This window comes from Phaenicophaeus curvirostris, chromosome 23 (assembly GCF_032191515.1).
Source record: "Phaenicophaeus curvirostris isolate KB17595 chromosome 23, BPBGC_Pcur_1.0, whole genome shotgun sequence".
Taxonomy (NCBI): Eukaryota; Metazoa; Chordata; class Aves; order Cuculiformes; family Cuculidae; genus Phaenicophaeus; species Phaenicophaeus curvirostris.
This window is the reverse complement of record NC_091414.1, coordinates 4,845,626-4,858,874: the sequence shown is the minus strand read 5'-3', so window position 1 is coordinate 4,858,874 and position 13,249 is coordinate 4,845,626. Positions and strand designations below refer to the sequence as shown.

The 13,249-nt window shown below is 44.8% G+C and overlaps 1 protein-coding gene across 2 annotated transcripts in view; it reads left to right on the top strand.

Annotated features, from left to right (window-relative positions):
- The window catches only part of CLIC4 (chloride intracellular channel 4), a 33,656-nt gene that overhangs the window by 17,144 nt on the left and 3,263 nt on the right, over positions 1–13,249 (top strand). For both annotated transcript variants that reach the window (XM_069875472.1, XM_069875473.1), the window contains exons 2-5: positions 1,276–1,385; positions 9,590–9,715; positions 11,718–11,824; positions 13,032–13,213. In XM_069875472.1, the coding sequence (XP_069731573.1) occupies positions 1,276–1,385; positions 9,590–9,715; positions 11,718–11,824; positions 13,032–13,213 (525 nt within the window). The remainder of the gene's footprint in view (positions 1–1,275; positions 1,386–9,589; positions 9,716–11,717; positions 11,825–13,031; positions 13,214–13,249) is intronic.

Here is a 13,249-nt window from a genome sequence, read left to right as displayed (position 1 = left end):
AGTACTCTAATAATAACAAACAAAATCCTTTCAAACTCTTGTAACATAAAGAGCACATCAGGACAATCTGATGTTTGTGGCTGTTTGGACTACTGGGCCAGTTTTCAGAGGATTGAGTTTTATAAAAAGATGCAAGGTTTTGTGTGTCTAGTTGTAGCCACTAAAAAGTCGAAGTTTCCAACCCGGCGATACGTACTTCATTGTCGGAGCAATCATGGGATGGATGCCATCACTGGGTGCCCTGGGGTGCCTTATTGTTGCAGCGTAATGGAGCTTTGTTGTGGTGGGACAAAGACTTATTGATAAATTGCCTATAAAATGTGGCTTTGGAATATTGCTTTATTGTCAGTGAAGTCTCTAAACACTTACAGTTATGTCTTTCCTTACAACACCTGCAATACAATAAAGATTCATAGTGCTGGTTGCATTTGGCTTGTGGCAACACTGCACAGGGAGATATAAGTGACATGCTGGAAGATGACTATAGTTAATCAGATGTGCCTTGTAGAGGAGGAAAAATAATAATGAACGAAGAACATTATTGACAAGAGCAGTTGGATCATCTTAAGTGTGAAAAATGAATTATTTTGTTGTCTGAAATCTTGTTTTGATACATTTTGTGCACAGCTATTAGAGGACACAAGAAGTAAGTAGGTTTGCTGACTTCATAGATTGGCAGATTTCACTGTGATAAAATCCTCATCATCTCTGCAGTAAAACGTCATCAGAAGGTGCAAGTATTGCCTCATCCCTGGAGGGGTTCAAGGCCGGGTTGGATGGGGCTTTGAGCAACCTGATCCAGTGGGAGGTGTCCCTGCCCATGGCAGGGGATGGAACTGGATGGGCTTTGAGGTCCCTTCCAACCCAAACCATTCCATGATTCTGCGGTATGATTATACAATTAGTTTAAAAACAAAAAAAAAAAGAAACAAAATGATGCAAAGTCTGTGCATACCTTCCCAGTACATGAAGCATATCTCAGTAGTCTGAGAATGCTCATCCTTGTGTGTAATATGGAGGTGGCTTGTTCAGGATGGCTGGTCCGGGTGGATTTGCTGGACTTGGAGAGCAAAGGCATGTTCCTGCAAGGTGATTCTGGGTTTGATTATAACCTCCTTAGGTCTGTGGAGGAGTTAGTTGTGTGAAGACCGTACAGGCAGTACAACCCATGAGTTGCTACTGTGTCTGCCTTTGTTTAAAGATCTAACAGCAGTTGTGAGCCTGTGTAGGTGGCACCGCCTTGTCATCTCATCCGTGATCTGTTCTCTTCTGCAGGCTGGCAGTGATGGTGAAAGCATAGGAAACTGTCCCTTTTCTCAGAGGCTGTTCATGATTCTGTGGCTGAAGGGAGTGGTGTTCAGTGTCACAACTGTTGACCTGAAGAGGTAAGAAATACTTGGTTCGTCTGACAAGAGTATGATATGCTTGGTGCAACAAGTGTTTGTTTGGGGCTGCTGAATGGCTTGTTTTCTGAAATTAAGAAGAAAATCTGTCCTTGCAAATATTGAGATGTAAATGATGCATTCACTGATTCTAAGTGTCTGTAAACAAAAAGAATTGGTCTGGTAAATTCTCTTGAATTTGTTAAATGATGTGTTTCTCCTGTAAAACTTGCAGCTGACATGAAGTCTCTATAACTGAATACTGAATCCTAACAACTTCACATTGAGACCCTGCAGGTGAAGACTGCTGGGTGGGTGTGTTATATCAGCCAGTCTTTGATCATATCTCACAAATAAGGTGCAACCGACTCCTCTTTTTAAAGACTTCAAGACAATAATGCTTATTATGGAGCAAGAATAAAAACAGTGTAGAAATATCTGTCCATGAGGTAAATATGAGTGAAATAAATGTGAAATGGGTAGGAATAACATGTAAAATATTCTGCCTTTGTATAGTGTTAGCCAAATATATCACAGTGATGTGCCACCTAAATTGCAGCTTCTCCATCTATGAGACAAATGCCTCACAGGGGTGAGATGTGAATTCAGGAGTCTTAATTTCCTAGGCTGGGTGTACTTTAGAACTGGTAATGCAGAGGCCTTGTGGTTTTTTTAGGTGTTTTCACAGCACTAATGTAATGTTAGTCACCAAACTCTGGAGAGAGGAGAGCCTGCCTGTGCTTACAGACCTTTTTTTTCAGCGATAAAGCCAATAGAATTAGACAGTGTATTACACTCATTGAATTGAGTGTAAAACATGTAAGAAAGAAATCACTCTGCTAGACTTAACCTCTTCTTGCCATTTCTTTTGAAGGAGGTGACTTGTTTAGGTTTATGATAATCACTGAGCTTCAGTGCTGGCAACTAGTGTTCAGTATTTCCATGTGTAGAAAGGACAAGGCAGAGCACTCAGAGGTGAGAAAGCAGCTTTTGTCAACCGTGTTTGCATTTGGAGCTGCTCAGAGATCCTCTCTGGCCAGTGTGGGGTTTTACTGCAAGTATAACAGTTGCTGCCAGCACATATAAACCAAAAATGTCAGATCTTCCAGTTAGCAGCGCGTGTGGTTTGTGGAAACCTCAGGAGCAGAACTGGTGCGTGTGTACTGTTTGTAGTTTTGGATTTCCTTTCCTTTTAATGATGGTGTTATTCAACCTATTGCAGTTACTGGGGCAGAGGGGTATGAGGAGAAGATTGAAAGAGACATTTTATACTTGGAAGCATTTTTACTGCTGAATCAGTCTGAGAGATACCATTAAAATGCCAAAGCTGCCTGATGAATTGGCTTTATTTGTGTCCCTTTGGCAACTTTGAGTTCATGGGATGGGGGAATGGGATGCAAGACTTACTTTTTAGAATATAAATTGGTAGCAGATGTTTAAAATTATCCGTTCTTACACAAGGAAAGCTTTCTTTCAGTTTGGTTTTTTTTATTGGGGGAGGGGAGAACACAAAATAAGTGCAAAACTAAAAAAGAACTGCACAGGAACAGGTCAAATGACCTCCACTCTTTTGTTGTACATGGCACATATTTTCTAGTAAAGGAAAAGAGGGACCTCTGAAGCTAATTCAGATTTGAATAGATCTTGATACCAACCGTATTCCTTCTAGGCTTTATTTAAAGCTTCATAAATACAAATTTAACATTCTGGGTTGTTGAATAACTTGTTGGAGAGCGGCGTAGCTTGCAAACTGTCATGTTCATGTGACAGTTGAAGTGGAAGTGTTTGATACCAGGTAGTACTTTATTCCTGTTAGTGTTACCACAATGATAATAGGTGCGAGATGTTGCGTTAATGCATCTAATACCATCATGAGAAACTGCTTTTACAAATAATCAAGCCATTTCCCCTCTCTTCTTTTTGCTCAAGACAGACTTGTTGAAGAGCCTTAGTAATGGCTCAAGACAGGCTTGTTGAAGAGCCACAGTAGTGGTTTTAAGCATCTGAATTGATTTTGCTAGCCAAAAAATGAGAAAGAGTTTCTTACAAACCATGCTTCTGCCTCACAGCGTAATTTCTGCACAACAGTAAGGCAAGCTCTGTCTGTTTGTGAGGCTTAAAAGGTCAGGGTTGGGTACAAAAGTTCACAAGAAAGTAATGTGGGACACAGGAAAAACTGAGTCTGGTTTGACTGACTCTGTCGTGTATTTTTCCCGTCCGTAATGGCATTGGACTTCACACTGTGCTAACAAAAGAACATTTTGCAGTTCTCAGTTTTACTCTTAAGACACAAAAATATGCACACAGGCAAACGAAGTGGGACTCACCGCCCTTTCAAAGACATCATGCATTTTTCGCTTCTGTTAGTCAGACAGAGGCTTCATTCTTTCCCTTTTCAGCAGCAGCATTTCAGTGCTCAGAGACTTGGCTTGTCCTGGTGACGAGAGCAGAGCTGCAGCGCAGAAACCATTTGTTGGGCCTGTAACAACATTCAGGGCCAACTTGAATTCAGTTAAGTTTTGAAATCTTATTTTCCACATCTTGATTGTGTGGTTTTGCAATTATGTTGACAAAGATTAAATAAAGAGGTGAGTAAATATTAAAGACTGCCCAGAGGTGAATGCAGCTTCGGCAGTGTAAAATAACTACTTAAGAGCTGGAGACGGGAGGTTTAGTGCTGGCTTCTCTATTTCTTGCCTTGCTCTTCAGGCACTTGTTGCAGTACCTGTGTAGTTTAGAAATCCCTAAAGCATATTGTGTCTGGGGATGGCTTTTGTCTGATCTGCAAGAAATTATTTGAATGCTAATTGCTGCTCTGGTTTGTGGCAAAGCCGTGAGATGTTCATACCTTACCTCTGATGTGGAAGAGCCTCTTCACCTAATTAGATGGTGATAGCCAGATGTTAATCAATGCGGTTCAGCGGCAGACATGGTAAGTACTGTAGTTGGGCACTAGATTGAGGTGAAGGGGTGGTTGCCAGAGCGAGGGGAGCCCAGGAACCCCAGAGGGAGCCTGGAGGGAGCCTGCCAGGTGGGTCCAGACTCTGGGAAGCGGAGGCTCCTACATCATGGCTGACACTGGCATGGAGGGGGAGAATCCCAGAAGTGGCCATGGGAGATTTAAACAGTCTTCAGGGAGCATCATGAACAGGAGCATGCAGACAGAGGCGGGCGTCCTCAGAGGGGCAGGCCTCGAGCAGTTTGCGAGAGCAGGTTGTGCAGGGAGGGTGTGATCTCTCTGCTCAGGAGGTAAGTTCGGTTGGTGAAAGGGAACCCAGCCGTGGTGTCCTCCCAGTGAGCGGCTGTGTCCTCCAAACCTGCCAGAAGGGACACGTAAGACCACACTGAGCTCCCAGAAAAAACACATAGCTGTCCAGGTCTAAAGCTGCGTGGAGCGCCACCAGCTTGCACTGGAAACAGAGGGCAGCAAGGGCAACGGCTGCATAAGGTGTGACCAAGAGGACTACCTCCTCAGCCTGGGAGCAGAGCTGAAATGGAAGTAGAGAGGCTAAGGAGCATCAGGGAGTGTGAGTGTCTAGTGTCTGTCTAGAGACAGACTGGTGGAACCGCTCCCTGAGCTCCAGGATACAGGAGCAGAATCAGCCACAGGAAAAATCTCAGGATCAAAGGGGATCCAGTATCTTCCCCCCAGCAGGTTGTAGGCAGGGGCTCAAAAGGAAGCAGTGAGTGGAAGCGAGTCCACTGACGGGGCAGAAAACCAACCCCGTCATTGCCCACACCTTCTCAGGTGTGTCTCCACAAGAGATATGGGCCTCTTGATATAGAGGATGGACTGGAGGAAGACACGGGGGATGATGCACCCACATCAGAGCAAGGGCTGAGACTGCAACAGCACACACACCGTGTGAGGTGATCAATGGCAGCCAGCACGGCTTCACCAGGGACAAAGCCTGTATGACCAGCCTAGTGGCTTACGATGATGGGGTAACCGCAGCAGTGGACACAGGAAAACTAACGGATATGATCTGTCTGGACTTCTGTAAAGCCTCTGACACGGTGCCCCACGACACCCTTCTCTCTGAATTGGAGAGATGGGGATTTGATGGGTGGACTGTTTGGTGGATAAGAAACTGGTTGGATGGTGGTATTCAGAGAGCAGTGGTCAACGGCTCAAAGTCCAGACGGAGATCCATGACTAGTGGTGTTCCTCAGGGGTTTGTACTGGGACCAGTGCTGTTTAATATCTTCATCAATGATATTTACAGTGAGATCAAGTGCACCCTCAGCAGGTTTGCAGATGGCACCAAGCCGAGTGGTGTAGTTGCCACACCAGAAGGACGGGATGTCATCCAGAGGGACCCGGACAGGCTGGAGAAGTGGGGCTGTGAGCCTCATGAGGTTCAACAAAGCCAAGTACAAGCTCCTACACCTGGGTCAGGGCAATCCCCGATTTCAGTATACGTTGGGGGATTATGTGATTGAGAGCAGCCCTGTGGAGAAGGACTAGGGGGTGCTGGTTGATGAGGAGCTTGTCATGAGCTGGTGATGTGCCATTGCAGACCTGAAGACCAACTGTATCCTGGGCTACATCAAAAGAACCGTGGCCAGCAGGTTGAGGGAGGTGATTCTGCCCCTCTGTTCCTTGCTTGTGAGACCTCATCTGGAGTATTGTGTCCAGTTCTGGAATCCTCAGCATAAGAAGGATATGGAAGTGTTGGAGCAGGTCCAGAGGAGGCGATGAAGATGATCAGAGGGCTGGAGCACCTCCTGTATGACAGGCTGAGAGAGTTGGAGTTGTTTAGCCTGGAGAAGAGAAGGCTTGGAGGAGACCTTATAGCAATCTTCCAGTACCTGAAAGGGGCCTAATAAGAAAGCTGGAGAGGGACTGTTTGCAAAGGCTTGTAGGGACAGGACTTGGGGAAATGGCTTTAAACTGGAGAGGGGCAGATTTAGACTAGACATAAGGAAGAATTTCCTCACTATGAGAGTGGGGAGGCACTGGCAGAGATTTCCCAGGGAAGTTGTGGCTGCCCCATCCCTGGAGGTGTTCAAGGCCACGTTGGATGGGGCTTGGGCAGCCTGATCCCTGCCCATGGCAGGGGGGTTGGAACTGGATGATCTTTAAGGTCCCTTCCAACTCAAACTGTTCTGTGATTCTGTGTTGAAGTATTCACCCTTGACTTCCAAATACCCGGGTAAACTTAGGATTGAGTATTCCAGCCATCACGGAATTGCTTTGAGTGCTTATAGGAGTGGGTGTTTTGGTTTTTCTTCTTTTATTTTTTTCATTAAAAAAATAAAGCTGTCCAGTTCTGTCTCTGAAGAAAGCGTCACTGTAATGTTTTTAATTGCCTTCTGGTTTGACAATTAAAGGAAGTTGTACTTTTAGCCTTTAAAGGATATTCCTGTGTATTTGTGGTTATTCCTGTGTACTTGTGATGCTCTAAAGGCTGTGGCTTGTATGTGGTAAACCAAGGTTTGTATATGATCTCTTGGCAAGAGCAGCAAACTGGAAATCAAACCCTGTATTGCTGTATTGTATTTGGGCTCTGGCTGTGGGATGTTCATCTCTGCATTCTTTCACTGGAAAGATAGAGGTGGTCTGGCTGGAGTGGCTGGAGGGTTTAAAATGCTCTGGGATCCTTTAGATGCTCTTTGATTCTTTGGAAAACTTTTTGGTTAGTTCGTTGGAGCAGTCTGTTTCTGGAATGAAACCTTTCATTTGCTATTACAACTGCAAATCCGGTGGTCTTGCCTGCGTTTGTTTTTAAAATAACATTCCTTTTGAGGAATTTTATCTAGCCAACATGCAAAATTGGAAGCGAGCCACAATGACTTCCTGTAATTGTTGTGGGTTAAAGCTGTATTTAAATGAAGTGTTAAGCTACTTAAAGCATTAACCGATGACAGACTTTAAATCCTAAAAGTTAGAGGGTGATGGCAACTGTTAGTAAGAAATCAATTTTTAAGTTTCCAAGGAGTTGAAATGGTTGAATTCTTGTGTTAGCAAGACTTCTGTCACCCAGCTACAGCAGACTGTCTAATGTTATAATGTGTGAAAGTGACTTTTCTCTTTAAATTTTACACAAACTGCCAAATGCTCCTCTCTGTCCCGAGTACACTTGAGCATTCTGTGCTGTTGCTGTTTGCTCTGCCTGAAAGGTTCAGCAGTGGCAGGACATGAAATTCCAGCAGGGGTTCTGAATTTTGGAAGAAATGGAGAGCAACTTTTCTACAGGATAAACTTGTAAGCTGTGCTCAGTTTACAGAGCCTGTGCGCCATCCCTGAACACGCTGCTTTCTTATGCTACTCAGAATGACTGTGTTTGTGTATCTTCCTGATCTTCTTTCCCTCCAGTACCGTCAGGAAGCTTTCTTGAACTGTAGTTCCAGTATCCAGGGAATCCCATTCCTGGATACCTGGTGCTGGCTCAGAAAGGTGGCCACGTTGTACAAAGCACGACCCCAGTCTGAAGGTTGTGGTACCGTTTGGATTTGTTCAAACAGTAACAAAGGGGCATCTTTATCTTGGCAGACTTTCTGCTCGATCAGACATTGTTTTTTGTTCCTTCCCAAGTGTAGCGCTAGCAAAAGGTTGTCGTCATCCTGCAGCGTGTGCTCTGGTCAGCTTGGCATGGGTGCAGTTGGACACCGTGCCTCCTCTGCATCGTGTGTGCTGTTGTTTAGCCTGGAGAAGGGGAGGCTGAGGGGAGACCTCGTTGCTCTCTCCAACTCCCTGAAAGGAGGTTGTGGAGAGGAGGGAGCTGGGCTCTTCTCCCAAGGGACAGGGGACAGGACGAGAGGGAATGGCCTCAAGCTCCACCAGGGGAGGTTCAGGCTGGACATTAGGAAAAAATTTTTCACAGAAAGGGTCATTGGGCGCTGGCAGAGGCTGCCCAGGGAGGGGGTTGAGTCCCCTTCCCTGGAGGGGTTTAAGGGGCGGGTGGACGAGGTGCTGAGGGACATGGTTTAGTGATTGATAGGAATGGTTGGACTTGATGATCCGGTGGATCCTCTTCCAGCCTGGTGATTCTATGATTCTGTGGTCTGAGGAGCAGGGAATTGCAGTGTCCTGTAAAATGTGGAGAAGTTCTTGGAGAAGTTACTGTGTCCCTTCTGAGCAGTCATCCTGGATTGTAGGCAGGCACTGGAGGCAAGTTGGAAGTGCTGCTCCTGAAGAATCATAAAATTATGGAATAGTTTTGGTTGGAAGGGACACCAAAGCCAACCCCCCTGCCATCGGCAGGGACACTTCCCCCTGAATCAGGTTGCTCAAAGCCCCATCCAGCCTGGCCTTGAACACCTCCAGGGATGGGGCAGCCACCCCTGCTCTGGGCAACCTGGGCCAGGGCCTCCCCACCCTCACAGGAAAACATTTCTTCCTGAGATCTCATCTCAATCTCCCCTTTTTCAGCCCCGAACCGTTCCCCCTTGTCTTATCCCTGCCCTCCCTAAGCTCCTAAATAAATGCCTGCAGTGTTCCTTGTCCTACAGCATCACAGCACAAGTAGAGGAGTGAGAAGCCAATTGTTTGTAAGATAATTGGATTAGCTTGATGAGGGTTAATATGGAGGAGCTGGAGTGAATAGTGAGAGGCATCACCAAAACTGACTTAAGATTTAGAAATGTCTGCATGTTTAGCTTGATTCTGTTTTTCTTGTGTCAGGCCCTACTAATGTTGAGGATTCTCCTCCCCTTTCCCCACTGTGTTGCTCTTATTTGTAAGTAGTTTGCTCACTGGAGGAATCTTTCAGCATTGTTTTTTAACATAATGTTGAAGCATCTGTCAGCTCGTTTAGAACCAGATTGTGTGTGCACCTAATAAATGGTTTGTACACTCTGCTCTCTCTGACTTGGTTGTTTTCCAGAGGGACTCTGTGTAAAAGAGCAGGATCATTGCTGATCACAGATTACGCTATATATAAACTCTGTACTGCAGAGCTTGGGAAAGAGAGTGTGTGTGGCGCGTGTATCCCCTTGGTAGCCAACGTTCTGTTGATGTGAGAAAACATAGCCAGAAGTAGGAGGAGGCAGTTGGTTTTAAGTATTTGAAATTAATTGGTATCAAGGATATACTCAAAATGCTGATTAAGTTCTAAATGTGCTTTTTAGAGAAAACGGGTAATATCTTTTTAAGACTGCAAGGATGTGAAGGCCTCCTGCAGTGCCTTTGTGATTGTAGCAAGGAAGCCTGGGGTCATGGGTATCCTGTGCTTATGCTCATGTTGGTTTGTATTTCACCCTAGAAAACCAGCAGACCTTCAAAATTTGGCTCCAGGCACTCATCCACCCTTCATCACTTACAATGGCGAAGTGAAAACAGATGTGAATAAGATTGAGGAATTCCTGGAAGATGTTTTGGCTCCACCCAAGTAAGTGTTGAAATGGTAGTTTGCCACTGTAGATGAGATGGTATTTTCTCAGAGGGGTTTGTTGCACTGATTGAGATGTTCTTCAGCATCAATGAACTGAAGATTAGACATTGAAAACAGCTTGGAGTTGTTACTTGTCATGTCTCTCGTCCCTCCAGCTCCCTCAGCTGTGTATTAAAAGCTGTTTTCTTTTAAAAAACATTTTCAAGTTGTCCCTGTAGCATTCCTGCAGTTTGCAAACTGACTCTTCCTCTCGATGACTGAGGCAGGCCATGCTGATGCCGTGTCTGATAATGTAAAGGAAGATGACCCTGCTCTACAAAACTTAGTCCCAACACAGTAATAATTTGGGAATCTATTCTAAGGGGATGTGCAGTGTCTTTTTGGAGACTGGCATTTGTAGTTGTCCTAGAAGTAAGGGGTTATTTAAATCTTCAGGAGTTTTTAATTTTCTGGTTCTCACCAGGAGTATGAGTGAACTTTGTTATTAGTCCTTCCTGCTATTTGTAAGCAGGTGGACAGCTGAGAACTGCACATAACCAGTGATTGCTACATGCAACTTGGAAAGATTTTTTAAGAAATTCATTATCCCAGGCATAATGCTGAGCTCCGTAGATCTATTATTTTGTATTTGTAAATTATAGTGGAAAATCCTGAACGCTTCTAAAAACAATCAGATTACACAGCACAAGAATGAGAAATGGGTTCAGGCTGTCTCTAAAATGTTGGCTTCTTCCTCCTCAGCTGGCAGGCAGTGGCAAAATGCAAATGCTACCTGTAGCAAACTGGGCATTTTAGTGGGGCTGGACTTTACTCTTTTGTTAAGAGGTTTGGAGTCCATGTTCCTGTGGGAGAGCTGATATTAATTTAAACAAACAAACAAAAATTTATCTCCAGTGAACAGAGAATGAAGAAGAGTCTTTCATTCGTTACCTGTTTGATAGAATCACAGAATGGTTTGGATCCCAAGAGACCTTAAAGCCCATCCAGTTCCACCCCGTGCCATGGGCAGGTCCTCCCACTGGACCAGGGGCTCCATCTCCCCTCCTGCCTGGCCTTGGACCCCTCCAGGGCTGGGGCAGCCGCCCCTGCTCTGGGCAGCCTGGGCCAGGGCCTCAGTCAGCCTCATTGTGAAGAATTTCTTCCTAATGTCTCATCTAAATCTTTCCCCTTCCAATTTAAACCATCCCTCCTCATTCTATAACTACAGGCCCTTGTAAAAAGCCCTTCCCCAGCTTTCCTGGAGGCCCTTCCAGTACTGGAAGCTGCCCTTAAGTCTCTCTGCAGCCTTCACTTCTCTGGGCTGAACAACCCCAGCTCTCTCAGCCTGTCCTCATAGCAGAGCCTTGCACCATCTCCGTGGCCTCCTCTGGACTGTTCCGACAGTTCCATATCCTTCTTACGTTGGGGATACCAGAACTGGGCACCAAACTCGAGGTGGCTCTCATGAGAGCGGAGTAGAGGGGCAGAATCGCCTCCCTTCACTTCACTGATCCCTGACTCTGTTCTCCTGAGCAGGACTGTGATTTGTGCTGTTGGCAGCCCTGCTGTGCTGTGGTATGGGACTTAACTGTTGTGAGCCTGGGGCTGGTTCAAATACTCTGTACTAAAAATGAATGCCTGATTCAAAAAGCAGAAATACTCCTTGGGATTCCTCTGAAAAGTGGTTAAAAAGTGTGAGGTTTGAAAATCTTCAGCCTAAATGAAATTGTGTGATAACTACATGGAAGAAGCATTCACGTTAATCTGAAAATGGATAAATTTGTCAATGTATGTGATGTCATGGAGTCATAGAATGGTTTGGATTGGAAGGGACCATGAGGATCATCTCATCCAAGCCCCCTGCAGCGAACAGGGGTACATTTGACTTGATCACTTGATCAAGTGTTGAATAGATGTAGATGTCAAATCAATCATTTTTGCGAAGAGACATATTGTGCTAGTTGATGTATGATGACTGTTGTTCTGCTAAACTGTTGTTCTACTCCTTTTTACTTTTTAGGTACCTAAAACTTTCACCAAAGCATCCAGAATCAAACACTGCTGGAATGGATATCTTCGCCAAATTTTCTGCATTTATCAAAAACTCTCGACCAGAAGCTAATGAAGGTCGGTTACTGGGAGGGCCCCGGGCTTTGCGCGTGTTCCGTTGCCTTGTGTTTGTCAGAGCAACTTCCCTGTGAAGTGTCTCATGGACAAATATTGCTACATTTTGATGGACACTTGGGGGAGTCTGAATTCAACCTGTGGTTTAGAGTGAATATCAGAGACAAAGCTATTTCAACACTCCCAAAGAGAACTTCAGCTGGGCAATGTTCAGAGTTTTAGTAGGGTACACATGGTTTGGAAATGCCCCTGGCACTGAAACTTCTCTTTGCAACAGCCACTTAGAACTCTTAAACTGAGTAGTAGTTATTTTAACATCCACAACCAAATTCCTTGTGTGTGAAGTTTCCACGCATTCACTGCGAGGCCCCACGCTTGATTGTTTGACCTTTCTAGGATTGAGGGCTCCCATTCAGACTTTGAGTTCAGCTTAGTTCATGTGGCTTTCTTTAAAGAATTAAGACCTTTTGGTGTGGATAGAACATGGTAGATGATAGGTGAGATATCAACGACACTAAAAATGCACAGTTACACCTTTTAAATAGCTTAATAGAAACCTTTTGCCCTCAGTGTACTTGGAGGGGTAACTGATGTCAGGGAATCGGGTTGTCTTTCTGCTGTGTTTCAGAGGGAGAGGGACAGAGTATTTGTTAACAGAGGAGAAATACTTATTGATGTTGTGGGGTGTGCTGCCCTCTGCTGCTGTGATCCCTAAAGCACCTCAGTTCTGTGTTTAGTCATGGCTCTAAGCTGTGCATGTGATGTTAAACAGGTGACGTGAATGAATATAAACCCTAGTGTAGCTTAACTCTCATTAGTTTAAGCCAGTTACGAATAGTCTTAAACTGCCATAAGCCACTTTTTAAACCAAAAATAAACAGTTGTGGACAGAGTCTTTTAAATTAGTGCAAATTCGTGTGTGAAGTGGCTTTTAAATAGCTCTTCTCTGTGTGATATTTAAAGGGATTTCAATTCAGTTTCAATGTTACTGGTGACCACAAAGGTAGCTTCAGCCATAGTGTTGCCACGAGAACGGTACAAGGGTTAAAACCCCTTCAGTAGAGGGTTTGTTTTGGGTACCACAGTGATGTGGATTTTGGTTTTCAAACCTGGTACCAGCATCAATATTCTAAGTGATAATTTACTGTTAAACTTGTGCGATGTGGCTTGGGTTTCTTTTTTCGTCTTAAAGCGGTTCCTTCCTTTGTAGCCTTAGAACGCGGCCTCTTGAAAACCCTCCAGAAACTGGACGAGTACCTGAACTCCCCTCTACCTGACGAGATAGATGAAAATAGCATGGAGGATATTACAGTTTCTACCCGCAAGTTTTTAGATGGCAACGAGATGACACTAGCAGACTGCAACCTGCTGCCCAAGCTACACATTGTCAAGGTACAGGACTCGTATGTTTTGTGATAATGAAGGAAA